The sequence below is a fragment of the Grus americana genome, chromosome Z (assembly GCF_028858705.1).
Source record: "Grus americana isolate bGruAme1 chromosome Z, bGruAme1.mat, whole genome shotgun sequence".
NCBI classification, from domain to species: domain Eukaryota; kingdom Metazoa; phylum Chordata; class Aves; order Gruiformes; family Gruidae; genus Grus; species Grus americana.
Window position 1 is genome coordinate 16376540 of NC_072891.1, and position 23174 is coordinate 16399713.

Consider the following 23174-nt stretch of genomic DNA (forward strand, 5'->3'; position numbering starts at 1 on the left):
AAGCCACTCTCCATCATATTTGAGAAGTCATGGCAGTCCAGTGAAGTTCCCACTGACTGGAAAAGGGGAACATAAAGTCCATTTTTAGAAACGGAAAAAAGGAAGACCCGCAGAACCACAGGCCAGTCCATATCACTTCTCTGCCTGGCAAGATCATGGAGCAGATCCTCCCGGAAACTGTGCTCAGGCACATGGAAAAGAAGGAGGTGATTGGTGACAGCCAACACGGCTTCACTAAGGGCAAATCGTGCCTGACAAACTTGGTGGCCTTCTATGATGGGGTTACGGTGTTGGTGGATAAGGGAAGAGCAAGTGACATCATCTACCTGGACTTGTGCAAGGCATTTGACACTGTCCCACATGATATCCTTGTCTCTAAATTGGAGAGACATGGATTTGACAGGTGGACCACTTGGTGGATAAGGAATTGGCTGGATGGTCACACTCAAATACTTGTGGTTAACGGCTCGATGTCCAAGTGGAGATCAGTGATGAGTGGCATTCCTCAGGGGTAGGTACTGGGACTGGCACAGTTTAACATCTTTGTCAGTGACATGGACAGTGGGATCGAGTGCACCCTCAGCAAGTTTGCTGATGACACCAAGCTGTGTGGTGCAGTTGACACAATGGAGGGAAGGGATGCCATCCAGAGGGACCTTGACAGGCTGGAGAGGCGGGCTCGTGCAAACCTCATGAAGTTCAACAAGGCCAGATGCAAGGACCTGCACATGGGTCAGGGTAATCCCAAGCGCAACGACAGGCTGGGCAGAGAATGGATTGAGAGCAGCCCTGAGGAGAAGGACTTGGGGGTGTTGATTGATGAGAAGCTCAACATGAGCCAGTAATGTGGGCTTGCAGCCCAGAAAGCCAACCATGTCCTGGGCTGCACCAAAACCAGCTTGACCAGCAGGTCAAAGGAGGTGATTCTGTCCCTCTGCTCTCGTGAGACCCCACCTGGAGTACTGCATCCAGCTCTGGGGGCCCCAGTACAAGACAGACATGGAGCTGTTGGAGTGAGTCCAGAGGAGGGCCACAAAGATGATCAGAGGAGGGCTGGAGCACCTCTCCTGTGAGGATAGGCTGAGAGAGTTGGGGTTGTTCAATCTGGAGAAGAGGAGACTCCAGGGAGACCTTATAGCAGCCTCCCAGTACCTGAAGGGGCCTACAGGAAAGCTGGAGAGGGACTGTTTATCAGGGAGTGTAGTGACAGGACAAGGGGTAATGGGTTTAAGCCGAAGGAGAGTCGATTTAGATTAGATGTTAGGAAGAAATTCTTTACTGTTAGAGTGGTGAGGCACTGGAACAGGTTGCCCAGAGAGGCTGTGGATGCCCCTGGATCCCTGGAAGTGTTCAAGGCCAGGTTGGATGGGGCTTTGGGCAACGTGGTCTAGTGGAGGGTGTCCCTGCCCATGGCAAGGGGGTTGGAACGAGATGATCTTTGAGGTCCCTTCCAACCCAAACCATTCTAGGATTCCATGAAAATAATATTGGATTTAATTGTTTACATATTTCCTCACATCTTTCCTGTTTTAGACTTTCTTCTAAGATAGAAGGTGCCTTGATTCCAGCAAAGCATTAAGGTATGAATTTAATTCTCATCTGAATTACCCCCATGACTAGTTAAGGCTCAACTTTTGTTTTTAAGAGATTGTTTAAGGCATAAGTAGTCTTACGAGCAGGCCTGTTCATATCAAAATCCTCACTGGTAAGAGAAAAAGAATTCAAAATTTGCTTCTTGATGAGGAGTCAATACTGCATAATTATCAGGCTATAGTTCAATTGGCTAGGCTTTGCCACACAGACAACCATCTAGAGAGAGGTTCCTAGGTCACAGATCTTGGCTCTTTATCAGACAGAGCTTCTCAGCATAAAACTTCACTGAAAAGGAGCACTGCATTTTGACAGTTTAAGATCCCCCCTGCAGAGAAGAGAGCAGGTCATGTCATGTAAGAAAATTCACTCTTCCAGCGCTTGCCCAGGCTCTTTATATAGCATGGCAAAAACAACCTTACCAAGGCATTAGCAACATGATTTTTTATAGAGCAACAGTTCCAGTAACTCACCCATGGTTTACACTAGCAGCAAACTCTCTGAATTTACAGTACTCCTCCCAACTTGTCCCTGATGAAGAATTATAAAAGTACCTTAACTGCTACTCTCTAAACTACTTCTTCTAAGTATTTTGTGCCAGAAGGTGATCTCACAATGAGAGAAGTCAATGAGGCATGGATGAACATTTTTCACCTCTTAAGAAGTTCCTAGAAGTGTTCCATGAAAGGTTCCCTCATGAGTAAACCATCACTGACATGCTGCCAACCAGCAGCAGCAAAGGCCCCCATGCAGCGGATGATGGGTGCTCATTATCCACATGCAGCGTAGCTTCCCCAAGAGGCCTGACATCTAAAGCTGTGGGAAGAGAAGGGAGATTTGAAGATAGCTACAGGTGATGGTGAAGATGGGCCAAGCTGCAGCTTCAAGGTTGCATAAACTTGATCCCCCAGGAGGCTCTAAGTTTTTACACATGAACCATTGTGATTTATCACTCTTTACTACAACTGAGACTAGTTGAAAAATACTGCATTTCAACTTAGGTTTCCTGAAGATTAGTAAAGGATGGGAATAGAGGGTTTCTGAGGTCAGGCAGGGCACCCACCTGGTAACATGATAACTTTCTGTTTTACAGCAAGGCACTCTTTCCAATCCATGTTTAAAGGAGCTCAAAGGAATTATACCTCATTTCTTTTCTTTGAATCACATAGTAAATTAATCCACCAGGTGTTGTTGTCACCTCTTGCTGGTCTCAGTCCAATTTCCAGAGTCATGCCCAGGTGCTTCACTACTCCTCACACTGACACACCATCTCAAAGGCCTTTTTCACCTCACTTCCAGCTTCCATTTCTGCCTGTATTTCCAGCAACGATGAACACCATACCTCATTTGCAGCCGCAGCAGTAGCACCACTGTGCCACACACCGTGCTTCTGAGCATGATTTCTTCCCAGCTGCCTCACCTGTCAAAATCCCAGCCACTGCTACCCTCCAGGTCTCTTCCTGAATTATCACATTTTAAATACCTCTTCTGAAGAAACAACTGCCTTTTTTTGAATAGTTCTACACTTCAGCCCGAACCTATTTATTTTTATCCAAATCAAGTGCATTTCACTGTGGTGCAATATGGGCTACTATTTTCCTCATGTGCTTCTTTCAATTGTTATTATCACATATTTTCATAATAAGCTTGTTCTCATCTAGGTTATTAATGAAAAACATTAAATGAAACAGGACCCAAACATTGCAGCAGTTAAAAACTACCCTACACAGAACCCAATTTTACCAATTCAGTGCTGTCTTCATCTGAAAGGCATTCAGACTGATTGGATGCAAACACTACTAGCAAGATTTTATTTATTTAGCAAGTATCATACATAACAGGAGAACAGTAAGCAAGTTTTAACCTGTGGTTTTGTCAAAATCATTCATCAGCCTCCCCCCCCCAAAAAAAAAAAAATTACTTGAAGCTTATTTCTCTAAAGTCAACATGAATTCACTCTCAAGGAGCACAGCAGGAAGTGTGTAACAGCAGGCACAGGCCTACTGGCAAACGTCATTTTTGGCCCTCAGCAATTTCATATCCTGATTTAAATTTGGCAGCTATAAAAAATATCTTCCATCAACAGTTTTCACTTTAAATATCCTAGCTTGGCACTCGTGGAATATTTCAATACTGCAAAATGGCTTGATCTCAGCACCGAATCATCAGAACACAGCCCCATTCTGCTGGGAGCTCACAGAAACCTTTTTCCTGCATGGTTTATCATTTGCTTTACTTAAACTCCACAGCAAATTCTATCACTTTCACATGTTTTAAAGAAAGGACTGGGCTGCAACGGTATACAGACAGTTCTTTCCAGAGGTCCTGGGCACAAAATTTAATAGGGATATTGCCGTGATACATATTTTTGGAACATATGTAAGAACAACAGAAGTAAAGCAGTCTTTTCAGAGCCCACAAATGAACTTAGCAGCTGGTGAAGTGCCCGGGTATATCCTTTTATTTAGCAATAAAATGCGGGGGGGTTTTACTCTAAATTTCACTTATTTTCCCAATAGCGGTATAACACCTGTGCCCCTCTTTCTGAGCACACGTTTTCCTTGACTTTTGCTCAAGTCTTAGAAGCAAAATCAGCCAGCAAAACACTCCTAGGCTGTGTTCTAGATGCTTTCTGAAGCAATGCTTTGCAAAGAGTTGGAGCTAAATCTGGCAGCGCTCACCCCCTAATCTGCAAGTGGGGATTTAGGGTAGTAACCTAAATGACTTGTCCTCACCCCTCCAGCCTTCAGTGTATTTATTCTCCCTTTCACTTACTATATTCTCTCCCTTGCATGATTGTGGGTAAATGGATGAAACTCCTGGTGCCTTGAATCTTTCAGATAGTGCTAGCGGAGGCTTCTGAGTGCTCACGCCTTGTCCCACTCCCCACTAGCATATATTAAAGACTACAGTGATACGCAATTTGCTCAACGATCTTCACTTCAGGAAACAAGTCCCACAGTCTGGTTCTTTGCACGGGTGACTGAAGGGCACAGATAAAACCAGCTGGCTTTGGTTCACCTGCTGAAAGAAGTGTTTTTGGATGGCACCAGGAAACATCCAGTGCAATGGTCAGGCACTGTTTGCATGCAACTCCAAAGGACAGCATATGCAAACCTTAATGTAACTCAAAATTTGTTGCTAATGGGCCAGCCCTTTCTCTGCAGACCTTGCAAACCTCCCATTTAGCTGAAGCTGCTCTAACACTTTCTTTGCTTTTCAAATGAGGCCAGAAACCTCATCTCCTGCGGCTCACCCTCTAACCCTGCCACAATTGCTTGTGATCTGGTCTCGCCTCTGACTGGTCCTTCTCTTCAGAGACCACCTCAGAGGCAGGCAATGCAATCTAGCGCTCCGTATGCCATCACACCTTCTGAATAACTAACAAACTTGTGTTGCTTTCCTGTGGCAAATGTTTCCTTTCCTTGCTGTTATGACAAAGTGCAAACCACACAAGTCTCACGTACAAGACATCAAAACCTAATGTGTCAGCTGTCATGAGCAGCTCTTTGTCCTCTATTATACAACACTGTAATACACTGTCAGAGCAGAATACATCAATTCTAAATTACACTACTGTTTATGAAAAAGCATGGTTCAAAGGCTAAGTCACTAAATTAAGATCTATAAAACTCGGGTTCATTTTCTACTCCTGCCTCAGCCTCCCCCATGTTAAGCAAGCCATTTAGTTTTCAGGTCCATGAAACATGGAAAACATCCTGTCATAATACAGAATATTACTCCTTTACAATTTGTGTCTAGTACAGAGGCTCCGACAGTTTCTTTTAGACAAGCTTTAAGTACATGTCTTTGGTTCTAAGTCCACTTTACTGAATCTAATCTTATATCTCCCTCTGGAAGCATCAGCAAAAGCCAGAGGTCAAAAGCCCTGTCCTAGATCAGCTACACCACCAACCATGAGTGTTTTTACACATTGATACAGAGATGTGTCTGTTGCACACTTCAGCTGGCCTAATACCAAAGTCACCCAGTCTGGTCTCTTGCACTGTGATGTCTCAAGGATCTCCAGCTCTACTGCTCTTCTCAGCACCCAGTCCAGGCATCAAAAACTCCATAAATCCTTACCTTTAATGCAATACACAAATCCACACAGAGTTTCTGACAGCTGCTCTTCTGTTCTCCCCTTGCACCTCAGTGTTATTTAAACTACTTGTTTTCAAACTATCCCACAGTTAGTAATGTGACATGAAAATCCAGTCAAGATCAGAGACCAAAGCTAGAAGATTGGTCTTTTGTAAGAAGCTGTTCAAAAAAGACATAAAGAGCCTTGATGTTCCAGGGTTTCAGAAAACAGACCAATACTGCTGTCATGAAACAACCATACACCTCAAATACACCACAGATATTTTAAAGCTGTTTCTTGGAGAATATTTTCTGTTTCTATGTGCGTATCAGTTCAATAGGGATTCCAGGAACAGATCGCTACATTTGAACTGGCAGACAAAAAACCAGAAATTACAACCTTTCCTTGTCCCAAGAGTTCTCCAGATTTCAATTATATTAACATCTTAAAAGATATATTAAGGCTTTGAAAATAAGCTAGATTGTTTTTGAAATACTGCTGCCTAAATATTAAAACATATTATTATAAATAAATGTTAATAAATTTGAAAGCTTCATTTATTTTCTTAATTTTCCAGTAAAAAGAGCAAGTCTGTGAAAGGCCAGCTGGCTCCAGTATCATTATAATGCAGACCAAAACCAAAATATTACTTAGTGGCATTTCAGTAGCACACTGTCTCAAAAAATATTAGATTATATGCTATTACCTCCTGCATGTTCCTTAACTCACTACAATAACAAACTAAGGGCCTGATCTAGCACTATTAGTCATCACAGTGTGTCTGTCAGTTGACTTCGAAATGCAATAGGTAAAAATCACAAATCCTGCTTTTCTCTAATTGTTTCCTAATTTATATTTAGGTCATAAGCAAAGACAATGGAAATTTTGGATAAGGCTGAATTGTAAAGCTTGTGATTTTTGCACTTTGAAGACATTTTTTCCTTTGATGTAGCTACTTAATAATGGTTCACTTAAAGACTGGAAGCAACATAAGCTGGTACTCATCTTTCTCACTAATGAGTTGCATTGGGTATTTTAGAGGGTCATATTTAAGTCCATCATCTAATCAGCACTGCGTTCTTCAGCTGCTCAGAACAATTTACTTATCAAGAGCCAACCAAGACAAATTCAGTTCCACACTGCATAGCGTACAAAGTAAAAATACAGAGTTACTGCTCTGATTTAGTGACAGTTCATACAGATCTGCATTTACACATGGTACAAGGCAGTAGAAAAAACAGGACCAGCCAGACTAATGTCAAAATTTCTCCTGCCAGATGGTGAATTCTATTATCCAATAAACTGTCCAAAACCAAACCAACCAACCAAACAAACAAAAAAAATCAAACAAAACAAAAAATTAAACAAACAAAAAACCAACAACACTCAAACCGGGAACTGGGTTGAACTCACACAAAAAGCTTACCTCAAGCATAATGTTTCCTTCCCTCCCTCATGGATCTTTCCTGGTTTGTCCATAAGTGTGTGGGAGTTTTGAAAACACATTACTTTGCCTCCTGGATTAAAACAGCACTCACAAACTATTATCTAAGACAGACAGACACGATTGCTAGCCTATCCCCGCTTTCTTTTAAATGCTATTTCCATGTTAGAAGAATACTTCTCCATTTTTCTACTGGTTTTATATATTCTCTAACAAGGTATTTCTGGCCTGTATCCCACACTTAAGACACAGTTGAAATGACAACTGAAGGAAAGCATGACATAAAAGGGATTGCGTTTAGCTTCTTGGCTTCTGTGTTCCAAGAACACCATGCTCTTGTAGATGATAGCAATTTCAAAAGGAAAGGGTGTTATCTCTCACTTGACATGGAGAAGTTGCTTTCAAGGCATTAAGTTAGTTTATTGGCACTTCTGAATACTATTTGAAATATGAAAACACCTATTATTAAAACCTTAAAATGACAAAGCACCATCACGTACCCTCTCTCTGACAAAATTTAAGCTAATTCATAACCTAGAAAGGTGGTTTAAAGATTAAGAAACCTTATCTCTCTTGGCACATCTGGGAAAGCAACGCCAAAGAAAGATAAAAGCCAGTTCTGAAAATTACACTGGTGGTTTATTGTTGCCTGAAGACTTACTTGAGAAGCAGGCTGGATTAGAAAGAGGCCACCACAAATGTCGGTTCCTCGAGGGTAGGTGGCACAATGCATACGATTCAGAAAGATGTATGTTTCCTCCAGAGGAGAAAAATGTTGATTTATATGGATTGTAAATAGCCAGAAACTACTGAGCATGGGGAGAATGAAGATGATGTCCTCCAGCCATGCCCCTACATCTCTGCAGTGGTGGGTGAGATTCACAGGCCCCAGGAGACCACAAACAACACAACTATCTATGCTCAGTTGGGAAGTACGCATTCAGGCTGCATCCGCTACCCTCAGCACAGGTTCTGCTGTTCTATCCAGTATCTATGCACTGTCAAAAACCTAAGCAGTTCCAGAAGCAGGGACCCAAACTTGTCTCAGTCCTCTCTTGCCCCAGTCACGTTCTCCCATCACTGACCCAGCATCACAAACCCTCCTCCCATGGCTGTACAAACCTCACACCCTCCAGCAGCCAAGGGGAATAGGGAAAGTCCCTGCTCCAGCTTCATTTACAGACTAAGGGACACAGGTCTCCCTTGAAAGACACTGGAAAAGCAGTCCATTGGGGTTATGCAACATTATAATTTGGATGCAACCTTTTTGCTCAAGAAATCCACACACCAGAAGACTAAAGGGGTATGTGTGTGTGGGTGGATGGCGGCAGGGGTGGTGTGTGTGTGAAATATCCCTTTATTCTCATCTCGTCCTTAAGCACTTTCCTTGACACAGGCCAGAGAAGATGCCAGAGCCAGGGCACTAAATTAACTGCACCTTTGACCTCCTTCAGCATAGCACTTCTCACCCCGGCCTTAGATCTCCACCCTTGCATCTCCCACACCACATAACCCTGGCTCAGTTTAATCCTTGTTATGTTTATTTGTCCATGTTCTGACAGGGCTCTCCTGCAAAACTGAAGTCACTTTCCAATAGCACAGATTAGTTCTGGGTTGTTTTTTTTGTAAAGGATACAGCCTCAAAGGAGATTATAAGAATTTTGTGGTGCAGAAAATACATTAACAGCTAGGAATTGAAGTCATAAGGTGTACCAGGCCATACAACCTCGCAGCGACTTGTTCTGACCCCTGCAGAGCAGGAGGATGAGATAGGGCCAAATACATAATGGCACAAAAGCAAACCATTTCTCTTTAGTACCACCACCACATCATCCTGAACTCCTGAAAAAGTCAGTGTCTGGTTTTATCAGTTCATACTCACCTTGTTTCCAGCCAGAAGAGCCTGTATTGTTGACAGCCAGTTCATTAAAACTGATCTTAGAAATCCTAGTTTTCTCCATACTCTATTTCTATAGGGATTCCTGCCTCTTGCACACTAGAAGCAACAGCATTCATATGTACATGCACTGTTCATGTCCTTCACAGTGTCCCTTGGCTTGTTTCCTCTGTAAGACAGCTACATCCAAAAATTACTGAAGCTAGCTTGATTTCTCCTTATTTATTGTCAACTTATAAAATGTTTCTCAAAACGCTCACTAGGCACATGCACTAAATTACACTTGCCTAACGGCATCAGTCCAGCTCCCTCTCACAGCAAGAGCCTGCACTATTAGATAAGACTTGAAGCATGATGAGAAGGTCAAAAATACATGTGCTCCCCCATTCCCATCCCAGACAGGACTCTCTTGAGGCAACCTCTCCTGCTGGAAAGTGTAAAGGCTGTCAATTTTGCATCAGAAGCAGGGTAATCCAGAACTCCAACCAAGCAATGCCTTGAAGATTAAAGTTCATCAAAAAGGAGCATCTCTGTGCCATTGGAAAACCCTTGACTTCAACCCTGGAGACAGCAAGAGAACTATACCACCTGGGGGAAAACTTGAGGCATTAGAAAAACAAACAAACAAACAAACAAAGCTCCACAATACACAAAAAAACCACAAACACTGCTGGAAACAGAAAATCCTAAACTTGGATTCACACACTTACATAGTCTAAGTAGTCCTGAAATTAAACATGCACTTTGTTGACCAAAAAAAATACACTGCTAGCTCCTGTGGTGTACTCTGAGGCTCGTTACGCACAGGCAGTGAGCACAGCTAATTCCAGAGTGCACCTGCTGAGAGGAGGTTCTGGGGATCCGATGATGCAACCTCCTGCACTTTTTTAGTGCAGTGAGGATACAGGGATGAATGCAGACAAACCCACAGCATCTGCTATGCAATGTCCATGTTAGATCTTTGCCTCCAGGAGAACTTTGAGTCAACATCCTCCCCCTTTTTATGGCTGAGGATAACTGGGGAATTTCTGTTCAAAACCAGCTTCATCCAGCCCTAGCTCACCCCAGTGCACTGACTAATGATTCACTCCTACTACAGTGCAGTACAGAGCACCAATGTAGTCCTCCTTGCTTTCCAGCCATGGAAAAAGCAAGTGGCAGATGTCTTCTGCAGTAGCTTCAAAGTGATCTCCTGATCCTGTCCATCATACATAGATAGGCCACTTCTGAGATGTTAAAGCAGACACTTCAAGTCTGAGGGAACCAATGCAAAAAACCTCACATTTTTGGATCACATGATTAGACCATGCATCTGCATACATGATATATAAGAAACATCACCTCCCTGGCTTGCATGGTTTCTGAGACAGTATTTGTGAACATGATCTACGCAATAAGAACAAACAGTCTTGCAAAATTTAAGGGCTTCAACAGAAAGAAATAGGACTAATCCTAAAATAGCAAATGTGTTGGGATTCCTGTGCTAGCAACTAGAATCAGTACCTGCTCAAACTTGTCCTCTACTGACAAAGCAACTTCTGGGTAGCATTCATGTATCTGGAGAGCAGCACAAGAGCTTGTACGAGCTTCGCAGTGTAAAACAACCAACCTAACTTTCTCCCACAGCACTGCCTAGGGGTAAGTGAAATGTTCCACAACCCAAGGAGGACACTTTCTAACCCAGCTCTCCTCCTAAGAACAAGGCCAGCCTCAGTATCAGTGATCTTCTTGAGATTACCAGCCCTTGTCTACAAAGAAGAAAACATGGCAGAGATTTCTAACAGCTTTCTTAAGATCATAAAGCAGCTTCACAGATAAGGTAAATGACTAAAACTTCTCCTTTTCTCTTCTACCCTTCAATGGCAAGCATCTTAGTGAAACATCAAAAGACAATTCCAGTCATGTGCTGGTTCAGAAGATGTACAAACACATAATTTGGCTTTGGTGTGAACGTCCAGACTAGACTGAAGTGTGTATTTTTAGAGAATACAGTTTTAACAAAAGGACTTAGCAAAACCAGCAGACTAATTGTCTTTGAGGCCCTAAGCCAACAGTTTGGACAGCACTACACAACTCATATATTGAACATTTTTCCTACTGTTAAGTCACAGTTTAGCAACCTTTTGTACTTACAAAACCAAGTTGCATGGCTGCCAAAGTATAAATAAATGTCAAATGTTTAATAAGATTTTAAAAAAAATCTTCTATCAAAACATTAATACATTGTGGATGATAGCACAACAATAAGGTAAAGCATAAAGTATACTATTCATCTCACTAGGGTTTGTTTTGTAAAAAAAAAAAAAAGCTACAGAATTTATTTAAAGGCCAGGTTAGTTCAGTGCCCTTTATCCTAGCTTTTTTAAAATTGTAAGCAAAATTTATAGTCCAATAAACTTTGTAGATAGGTTTTTGCCTTCATAGCAGCAGCACATGTCATACATCTGTAATCATTTGAAACATTCTAAGTGTCACACACGGAGGGGAGCGAAGCCTGGAACGACAACTAAGAAAATCCATTTTTTCTTCCCTCTCTTTTTCTTTTTCTAGCTATTCTGCAATATTTTATTTCATTGCTGAAACACTAAGATGAAGTATTTAAGCATGAGGTATGTGACCTAACCAGATAAGAGATTAGATGAAGCAAAGATTAAACTTTATTTAGTATGAACAGAGATGTTTTAAAAATGTGGCAAAGCATCTGAAAACTGTTCTAATGATTTGTTTTAAATTAGATCATGGTGAAAACAGTGAGATAGTTTTAAATTAGATAGAAAAAGACCAAATCTATACTTCCAAACAAGGGAAACAATATATTCAATTTCACCTCAAGAAAAGTAACTTTTAAGTGGCTATGACGTTTTGCTACAGTAGGAACATCACACAGTGAAGATTCTCTTTGGATACTTGGACCTGAGCTGATGGAAGACCGAGGACCCTCAGCTTTCAAGGGAGCTGCAGCACTCAGCACCTTTCAGCATTTAGTCCCTGTCTACCATGCACTAATCTATGAGGGAAGAAAGATCTTCGGTTTTACCTCAAGCATTTTGGACAGATGAGAATTTAAGGAAATTACTATTGGTATTATAAACTGCAATTTATATTTTTGTTGTTCAGCTGTTCTTCCATGCAGCCAACGGTAGAAAAAAATTAAATTATTTCAGAACTCCAGATTAACCACTTCTTAGCACAAACTATTTCTTTGCTACTTATCTATACCCAATAAGGAAACTGAACCCTTACTATAAAAATGTGAAATATGACCTCAAGTGGTCTAGCACTGGAAACATTCACGGCACTGGTACAGTTTTCTGTCAAAAGCATAAATACATGAAAATAAGAGCACAAACTATTCATCACTGAAATCACACAATCATAGAATCATTTAGGTTGGAAAAGACCTTTAAGATCACCAAGTCCAACTGTTAACCTAACACTGCCAAGTCCACCACTAAACCACGTCCCTAAGCACCACATCTACACGTCTTTTAAATACCTCCAGGGATGGTGACTCAACCACTTCCCTGGGCAGCCTGTTCCAACGATTGACAACCCTTTTGGTGAAGAAATTTTTCCTGATATCTAATCTAAACCTCCCCTGGCACAACTTGAGGCCATTTCATCTTGTCCTGTCACTTGTTATTTGGGAGAAGGGACCAACACCCACCTCACCACAACCTCCTTTGAGGTAGATGCAGAGAGCGATAAGGTCTCCCCTCAGCCTCCTTTTCTCCAGGCTAAACAACCCCAGTTCCCTCAGCTGCTCCTCATAAGACTTGTGCTCCAGACCCTTCACCAGCTTTGTTGCCCTTCTCCGGACACGCTGCAGCATCTCAATGTCTTTCTTGTAGTGAGGGGCCCAACACTGAACAAAGGACTCGAGGTGTGGCCTCACCAGTGCCGAGTACAGGGGGATGACCACTTCCCTAGTCCTGCTGGCCACACTGTTTCGGATACAAGCCAGGATGCTCTTGGCCTTCTGGGCCTCCTGGGCACACTGCTGGCTCATCTTCAGCTGGCTGTCGACCAACACCCCCAGGTCCTTTTCTGCCAGGCAGCTTTCCAGCCACTCTTCCCCAAGCCTGTAGCATTGCATGGGGTTGTTGTGACCCAAGTGCAGGACCCAGCACTGAGCCTTGTTGAACCTCATACAGGTGGCTTCGGCCCATTGATCCAGCCTGTCCAGATCCCTCTGTAGAGTCTTCTAACCCTCCAGCAGATCAACACTCCTGCCCAACTTGGTGTCATCTACAAACTTAGTGAAGGTGTGCTCGATTCCCTCATCCAGATCACTGATAACGATATTAAAGAGAACTGGCCCAGCACTGAGCCTTGGGGAACACCACTTGTGTCCAGCTGCCAACTGGATGTAACTCCATTTACCACAACTCTTTGGGCCTGGCCATCCAGCCAGTTTTTTACCCAGTGAACACTATACCCAGCCAGTTTCTCCAGGAAAATGCTGCGAGAAACAGTGTCAAGGGCTTTACTAAAGACAAGGTAAACAGCATCCACAGCCTTTCCCTTATCCACTCAGCAGGTTACCTTGTCATACAAGGAGATCAGGTTAGTCAAGCAGGACCCGCCTTTCATAAACCCATGCTGACTGGGCCTGATCACCTGGTTCTCCTGTACATGCCACATGATGGCACTCAGGATGATCTGCTCCATAACCTTCCCTGGCACTGAGGTCAGACTGCAGTCCTGTAGTTCCCCAGATCCTCCTTCTTGCCCTTCTTGTAGATGGGAGTCCAACAAAGGAAATCACTAATGACACCCATTTCTGGCAGGCTACTTGAGAAGGGAAAACAAGTGTTTTGTTGCATTTGTTTACATTGATTTACCCCAGCATTTCAGTATTTCTGTACAGTTATTAGCTGATAGCATACAGCTGTTCAAAATAATGGAAAAGATAAGATTAAACAAAGGTATGCTACAGTAGGTCAAACAATAAACCATTCAACTTTACAAAAGTTTAGATTAAAATCCAAACGTTCTGGTTTTGAACCATCTTTCTTCCAAATAATATTCGTTGCTCACTGGACCACGAGCTTTATTGTAAGGACTGCACAAGCAGATCTGTTCACAAATTAAGCACCTATAATCTGTACCTATTTTGAAGAAAGGGCAAGATGAGCATAGAGGTTATTATCCCTGGAACTGGATACTCTTTGAAGAGCAGAACTGTTAAACACAAATCTGTTTACTAAATCTAAAAAGTATTTATTAAAGTCATAGAATCAATTTTTAATTAATTAGTTAAAATTTTAACTAATATCTGTATGTAGAGCAGTAGAAGAGATTGCATAGCCCTCTTAGGGGGCTTAAAGTTATAGTCCCCCAAATTTTGTCTACTTTGCACGTGCATTTTTAATTACTTGCACAGCTGAGTGTGTCTCAGCATCTTCAAAGTATCATTTTATGTGAAAGACACAGTACAAGTTGCACTATAGTAAGAACTGTAGAAAGTTACCAAACATGAAACACACACCAAACACAAAGTTAAAAATTGTCAGAAGGTAAGGGCAGTTTGGATATACAAAACAGTTAAATTTTCAGCCAAGAGATGAAATGAAACAGAAATTCAATGAGGTGGAAAGAAAGGAATAATTCCAGATGGCAATAAAGCAGTTCCCTCTGCTGCACCTGCCATGGTGGCAGGATGCAAGGCAGGTCAGAGAAGAAGCCAGCTCTGCTGGAACTAAGCCGCAGGAGACAGAGTGGACAGAGATTGCTGGATTAAATAAATAGCTCTTGTTGGGAAACCAAGCAAAAGCAGTTTCAAATTACTTCTTGTAGCAGATGGGCAAGTAACTGAAGGGCTTGAACTGTTTTCATGGCAGTATGAGGAACCAAACAGCTTCATTCTGTGCATGCTAGAAACACGTCACAGGAGGGTAAATTAATGGTGAATGCCAGAGGAAACTGTATCACACGAACGTTTCTGAAAGGGTTGGAAATGACACCTTAGCGTGTGCAGGGCCAATGAGAGATTGTTTCGTGTCCAAATGTGATGTGAAAAGAGCACTATCAATAAGGAAAAAGAGAGCTATCCTAAAAAAGTTATAAAAGTCAGTTATGAAGATCTTTGCTCATTTTCTGAGCTGAAAATAAAGCATAAAGTACTTATTTCAGGCAGAAGAACACTGAAATAGAGTACAGGGTGCACTGGAAAAAGAAACAGTTCTTCCAGATACTTACACGCATATCAAAAGCAAATGGGAACCTTCATTGTAGGTTTATTTATAAGTTTACCTGCATCATCAGGTTCTAGGTGGAATTAATTTTGTACATAATCAGATCCTGGCAAGTGAAGCAGAGGTATTCTGTTGACCACTGGTGGACAGACAAGGACAAAACAGATTCCAAGCTCTTCACAATCACTCTTCACTCTAAGAATATCATATCTATCAGCTATTAAAGCTCAAAATTAAAGAGCTCCCTAACAACATTTAAACATTGGAAATGTTGTGTATGTATGCGACCAACAAGGAAGTATTTCTAGCCATTTTTAAGACGAAAGAATTTCCCTATGGGGCTGTGAATGAGAAGTGTCTGCCCAAGAAGTAATGACTTGAACATTTGCAAGGTATTGCACTGGAAGACAGGAATTTAAAATATTTGAAATAGAGCTGTTATGTTACCTCAGCAGTGCTGTCATTCACAAAAAGGCTAAAATATTCCAGCCACAGTAATATGTATGTTTTTCCCAAGTCCCCTCATACCACCTCCCATCTCTTAGTACATCTTTGACACTGACACACATCCTCCTTTTTTGTAAACTAATTCTCTATGAAGTCTTGTTTTTTCTTTGCCAAGCATGATGATGGTGAGATAGTGGGAAATACAAACTTCTAGTCTCGGACCCTCTTTCTAAAGATGGGTAGCATAAAAAATATTCCACCTGCCAACAGCTTACTATTTAAAATGAGCCAACTTCAGCTCTGCTGTGGCTAGTAATTGTTTTTGGGCTGATGGACAAATAACTTGATAGGTCAAAATACCAAAAAAAAAATCTCATTGGAGAAACAAAAGAAGCCAGTCATGTCCTGTGCACTCCTCTTCAGGAATTACATTAAGCAAACATGGAATCATAGAATGGTTTGGGTTGGAACGGACCTTAAAGATCATGTAGGCTTATGCCCTGCTGTGCTGTCCCTCCAAAAGATATTGGGGTGGTTGAAGTCCCCCATGAGGAGCAGGGCTTGTGAATGTGAGACTGCTCCTTTCTGTCTATAGAGGGCCTCATCCACTTGGTCTTCCTCGTCAGGTGGCCTGTAGCAGACACCCACTATAGTGTCCCCTGTCCCTGCCCTGCCTTTAATCCTGACCCATAAGCTCTCGGTTGGCTCCTCACCCATCCCCAGGTGGAGCTGCATGCACTCCAGTTGGTCACTGACATAGAGGGTGACACCCCCCTTTGTCTGCCCTGCCCGTCCTTTCTAAAGAGCCTGTATCCTTCCATCCCAACACTCCAGTCATAGCAGCCATCCCACCACATCTCAGTGATGCCGATGAGATCGTAGCCCTGCAGGTGTGCGCATGTCTCCAACTCCTCATGTTCATTCCCCATGCTATGTGTGTTTGCATGGAGGCATTTCAGTTGCACCCCTGATGAACCTAACTGGCTGGAATTCCTTTGTGCTGCACTTCAGGTGCTCTCCTGCTGACCTGTGATCGTCATCAGTCGATCCTTGATTGTCAATAAGATAAAGTAGATTGATCAGTAAGTGGATCAATTCATAAGGAAATGCTGCCTACTGATGTCTATTTTACTGCATTGCACATAGCTCATATCCTCAGCCCGGATTAAGAAGAGGGCATTAACACAGCAGAATACATAGGCTCTCTATACCTCACCTTCCAGCCTCAACTTGGGGGCACAAAGATTTCAATTCTATAAATGTACATTATCTACAAAAAAACTATTTCTTATCCTAGTCAAAGAGGCATAGGCATTGAACAAAACTACACTTTACCAAACAATACCCACCTCCCAACAACAACAAAAAAAAATCCATAACCATCCACCTTTTTCTTAATCAGACTGCTGTGACTTTAGCCAGGCAGACCTTTTAACATAAGAGGCAGTTTACAAACACTAGGAGACATACACCTTGGGCTGAAATCCTAAGAATATATCCTTTCATTGTTCTAATTATCATAGCAATAGAAGATTAAATATGTGTGGTATTTTCTGGAAGCTAAGAGATTATTTTATTTCCAAATAGTGTATACTATTATTTGCTACTGGTATGCTTCACTTGAGGAAAATCTGTCATTTGCAGTGCAAGAGAACACAGACATAGCACAATGAAAGAAGAAAACATCATGGTATAATGCATCACCCTCGTATTTGGAAGAAATCCAAATGGAAAAGTTTCTGATTGACAAAGCCTGCACAAGTTATATTAGAGATACTTGCCTGGATTCTTGGTCTCAAGAAAACAAAAGTACCTGGCTTGAACTGCAGAGAATGAAACAAATAAATTAATTTACTGGAATACTAACAAAATGCTGCATTGATTATGGAAGTGTAAGTGCTGATAATTAGTATAAATTTGTCCCTGCATAAGCTCAACAACTGACCAATTTAAAAGAAAAAAGTGTTATCAATCATGCTTTTAAGCGTAAGTACATAACATACCTGCAACACTATTAATTAAATATGATCATAAGTTTTTGTGTTTCTCTTTGCAACGGTTAAAATTTTACATGCACATTGGTGCAAAGACAACACAGCGTATCATCTCAGTTCCAAGCACTCCTCCTAATAATGAGAAATGTACTGATGATTTCTAATAAAACAACAATATTTTCCCCCTAATTTACTGGAACATCCTTTGTATTGGATAAGTGATGATACATTCATTTGGAAAATTCATTCTAACATTTTCAAGCTAATAGTTTGTTTTCTTCAACATTAGCCTTGGACTGTTACTCTGGCTCCGGAACTGAATTCTATCTTGCTGAATTAAGGTCAAAATCAGTATTCCAACTGCTGCAAGGGAAGTTTACATCCTGCTGGAAAAAATAAAAATGTACTGTTAACTTCTTTTGGTAAGAAAAAGGAAAAGTAAACAAAATGCTATTTACATTATATAGCAGTAATTCCATGAATACATTTAATTATTAATGCTAGTTTCCAAAACAGTTAAAAAAATCGACAATTTAAAACTACGAAGATTTAACATACGAGGTTTTGGATTCTACACATTCCTTGCATTAACTACTTGAATAGCAGTTATATGTTAATAGCTATTACGCACACATAGCATTAGTGTTCAGCTGTAGTCATATGGGATGAAACTTCCAAATAAACATTATGAACATCTCAAATGATATTTCTTCTTAACAGATGAAACCAATCCCATGTTTGCCTTTGTACTAATACTGTATATTTCCATGTTGTATGTTGAATATAGTAATAAATCTACAGTTAGCAGATAATATTCAAACTGCACTGATACTTACAGCCTGTGTGCCAGGCTTCCTAATGGACAAATTCATATGAAACGTATTGCCCTCCTCCCCATAAGGCTCTATTTACCAAAGCTAGCATTTTAAAAGTCAGATAGGCAGATAAGCGAGGTTTGTGTCAATTTACACTAACAGAAAGGCAAATTTCAAAGGTCTTAACACTATGCCACTCAAGTTGTAGAAGTTTTGCTGCTAATTTCACAGAAAGCAAGACTGTGTGCATAGCTGTTAAGTGAACAAAACCCTTCTGCCAGTGCAAGGGGTCGATCTCTGCACTTTGAGGCAGAACTTCCCCACTGCTTAATGCTAGCATTTACAGTCCACAGTAGGTTGTTTTGTGGTTTGGGGGTTTTGTTTGTTTGTTTTAAATTTAAGCATGTTAACAAAGTGTGAAAGTTTGTATTATTACTGCCAAACATCTGGAAAACGTCCACTGGGAAAAACTGTACTTATTTTACAAGGAGACGATGAGAAAGTAACTGAGAGATCTTGGTGAAATAGACGCACCAGTAACAGCCTCATGATGCTTCCGTCAAGGAAGCCAGTTAAAGGTGATGCATATCAAAGACAATTTCTGGCATCTGGAAGCAAGTAAATTTGATCATGATCTTCTCAAAACCAAGAACAAGTCTAACCCCCAGTATACTTAGCTTGTAAAGGCCCAATGAATTGCAAACAGACTAATTTCTCATCATAGCCAATATTCTGCAAGAACATTCCACAGCTTGTGGGTTAATGAAAAGTTATTAACACCAAGAGCTTTTACAGCTCCAACGTGATTTAACATAGCAGTTACAGATGCTGGATTCCTGTGTCTTGGAGGGACACAATTTTACACAGGATATATTTAACCAATGGCAAAAAAACAGTTTAGCAAGTAAAATACTAGACATAGTTTCCTACAGTTTACACAAGCTAAGAGATGCATGATTTTGAAAGGGCACACCTGTGTTTAAACAAAACTATAGAAAACACATTCTAGCAAATAGCTGCTGCAATTACATTGTCTTAATTTTTTTTTTTTTTTTTTGCTCAGTGTTATAAAAATTGCTACAACGTGAGCAGCTGCTACACAAAACTTAGAAGAAGTTAATTCTCATAAGGGGCTTAAGAGACTTTACAGCTTCAGCATCTCTGAAACCTTATTCCTGTTTCACATCTCAGAGGGAATGGTATGCCGGTAAAGAGATTTTGTAAAATGAGGTGCTCCCTCAAACCAGGAATCATCCCAATCAATTACTGGTTTGGATTCTGACATGTATTTTGCATAAGTCTACAGTTATAGTTATTATCTTACAAAAAAAAAAAATGCAGAGAGCACACACAAGAAAAGTGTTAGAGTACCATGACCTGCCATTTATCATCTTACTTTAATTATCATTGAGATCAAATGTTTTCTGAAGGCAAGGAGAAATGAAGTCGCACACTGGTGCAGTCTGTCTACCCTCACCACAGCCAGCAGCCCTGCAGCCCTGCATCCTCCTCCGGCTCCTCCCGAGCTCAGACCTTCAGACCCGACCTCACGACACAAGTTTAAGAGGAAACAGGCAATACATGGCATTTCGCTCATACATGAGGTCCAGTAAATGGTCCATTACGCCAGTGAAGAGGTATAGGAACATGCTACTTTTCCACAAAAAACCGGATCCAGCCCGTGCACTCTGCCAACCATCGCCTCCAAGTTCATTACAGTTTGGGGCCGCAAGAACCGCGTCCTGCAGGAACCTCTCTCTGTGCATCTGCCCTGCTCGCTCATCATTGAGGCAGCGCACGGGAACACGGCAAGACATCTCAAGAGGAGAGCCACAGCAGCGCAGCCCGGGGCGCGCTGCCTCCTCAGCGGCGTTAAGAAGTGAAGCGCGCTGAACGCTCCGCCGGCGCATCCCGGCCCGCGGGGAGGGGAGGTGGGAGCACCTACCTGGGATGGCCAGGTTGGTGAGCGGGGTGCGGTGGAGGCTGCCGGGCAGAGCTGCCATCCAGTCGGCGAACCGCAACTCGTTCTTCCCTTGCGACGAAGCCATGCTGCCGCTGCCGCCGCCGTGCCCCTGCCTCTCTCCCGCCGGCGCCGATCGCTCCAGCGCGCCCGGCCTGGCCCGCCCCGCCCGCCAGCACCGCCCCGCACCGCATGCCCCCGCCCCGCCGAGCCCGGGCGCTGCCCCCGACCGCCTACCTGCGGCGGGGCCCGGGTCCTGTGAGACCGAGCTTTCGGGGCTGCGGCCGCCGCGCTCCCCAGCCGGTGCCGCCCTGTCCCCTCTCAGCGGCGTGCGCTGGCCAGGCCGGGCCGCATCACTAGCGGCGCGGCCCGGTGCGCTCGGGAGGGGGAACCCGCCCTAAACCACACAGGGGGCTTGGGGGAAGGAGCAAGGTCACGGCCCGGGCCCTGGGCCGAAGCCACGTCTGCACCGGCCCCTCGCACCCGCCAACACGCACCTCCCCAGCCGGCCGGCTCAGCCCCACCGGCGTTCCCCCGGGGCGGGTGGAGGCAGCCGAACCCGCCCGAGAGCTCGGCCGCAGCCACGGAGCTGTAGCCGACAAGGCACCTGCTCCTGGGATGGCGTTTAGGGGCCCTGGCTGGCTTTTGTTCTCCTGCGTAGCTCTGAGACTTTGCAATAACCTCCCTGACCTTGGCGAGTAGTTGGTTATATGCCTTCTGCCCTGGGACCTGGGCTCGTCTCACAGCTGATGGCTGTGGCAGGCTTGTCTGCCTCTGATACAAACTTCTTGTTTTGCAATGGGTTACTCACATTAACAAAACATTGATCCTTACTTGAATGCTCCTTGGAGATCTGTAATTTTTTTAGCAATAATTTTTTATTGTCCTTTGAGGATGATCCAAAGTAGTATCTTCCATTCCTATCCTCAGCCTGTCTTTGGAGAAGCATCTTCAATGTTGGCATTAACAAAGCATTTACATTACTGCCTCCAGACCAATGAATGAATGAACGTGATAAAGCTCTGTGAGCCATCTTGAACTGTTACAACTAGCCTGATCTTTTGACTTCAGCGTGACTGTTTCCTATCAAAGCTGCTGATAGGCATGTGGAAGTTCACCTGGCAGATCTGTCAAAAACAATGCCTGGAGAGAGCCACACCTGAGCCAGGATCGATTACCAGTCACCTTAAATTCCTAGGATGGTCAGCTGTGGCCTTGTAGCTTGTGTTCTCACTCAACATCTTCTTTAACAGCTGGCCTTGGAAATAAGGGAACAGTTAATAATAACTCTTTTCTCTTTCTGCCCAAGTTTCCAGAGCAAGTGTGAAGAAAAGCTCTTCTTTCAACCACAAAATAAAGGAGAGGTTTCTTGGAAAATAAGTTAATATTTCTGAGATTTAAATAACGGAAATTTTGCTGACTCACTTTTTGCAATAGAAATTGCTCTTAAGGTGGGATTTGACTGGAGAAATGTGAACAGATTGTTGACCTCAGGGGAGATGTTGAATCGGAATTGAGTAGTACATTAAAAAGGGGGAGGAGTAAGAAAACAGTCACTGAGACAGGTTTAATTTTTGCAGTATTACTTCCTGCCTGTTAGTATGCAAATCTGCCTCTTCCAAAATGACTGGTATTAGTAAACATGGAAAAAAAAAAATTAATCCACATTTTGGATACAGAGACATAAAACCCACTACTGACCTAAAGATGGCAGATGTTACTTTATATCATCTTCAAAGGACAGGAGAAAATCATAGTAAAAATATTTGATTTCTAAAGAGCATTCAGGTAAGGAATACTGAATGTTTATATCAACATGATTAGATCAAGTTGGTTTAAGCAGCAAAGTTATTAATGGATTGCACTAGTAACCAGTAATTTTTATCCACTCCACTATGTGGTCTATCTTTTTGAGATATAGATTTTTGAAAGGTTAACCATGTTGTTAATACTGTTGTTGATCTCTTCCAGTCTCTAAAGCTTTGGGCATAGCTCAGAGCAAAATAAAACAAATACCTGCAAAACCTTGTAATTTTAAAATGTATTAGTATCTATAATAATGTCTAAGCTACTGGAGAACTGTAAACGTCCCTCTCTGTGCTGACTAGAAACTTGTTGGCCTTTGCTTCCACAAGTAATTAGAGCTTTTGTATCTTTTTTTTTTTTTTTTAATGCCCAAAGAAAGATTCTTCATAGTCTGGATTTTCAAATCATGGATACTCTGCTTTGTGAAAACCAGTCCACTCAAACATGTCTCACACTAATCGTGTTTGAGGAGGCTTGCCTCTGTTTCTAATGCACTGTAACTGTGAAGATAGCAGGCTTAAAATCTATCACTGGGTCTCTATGAACTTGTAAGAATGCAGGCTTAAATCATTTGGAGGGAAGTGGGATAGGAGAGGAAGCTTTTATGGGATGGAAAGTAGGAAACATTTCTACAGCAACCTGAAGAAACATTTATGTGAGAGCTTTGACTTAAAATAAAAAGGTAGCTTTTTGGAGCTTTTCAGTGTTTTGAAACTTCAGCATTTGTTTAGGTATCTGCTTGGGAAGAGTTTAATAAAAGCCAAAGCAAACTCTTTGTTTATCTTGATTGAAGAGCAGCTTGCTTTGGTTTAGCTTGAACCTGCCATTTTGCTAATTTCAACTGTTTTATAAACAATAGCAGCCTGTAAATCAAATTCAGAGCATACATACAATCTTTTGTTCCTATTTAAAAAGAGTAAAAGAATAAAAATCACATTTT

The 23174-nt window shown here is 42.2% G+C and overlaps 1 protein-coding gene across 1 annotated transcript in view; it reads right to left on the reverse strand.

Annotated features, from left to right (window-relative positions):
- PLCXD3 (phosphatidylinositol specific phospholipase C X domain containing 3) overlaps positions 1 to 20553 on the reverse strand; it is a 92933-nt gene extending 72380 nt beyond the window's left edge. Inside the window, exon 1 of the mRNA XM_054811023.1 lies at positions 20414 to 20553. Coding sequence (XP_054666998.1) covers positions 20414 to 20516 — 103 coding nt within the window. The 5' untranslated portion in view covers positions 20517 to 20553. The remainder of the gene's footprint in view (positions 1 to 20413) is intronic.
- Positions 20554 to 23174: the final 2621 nt, after the last annotated feature.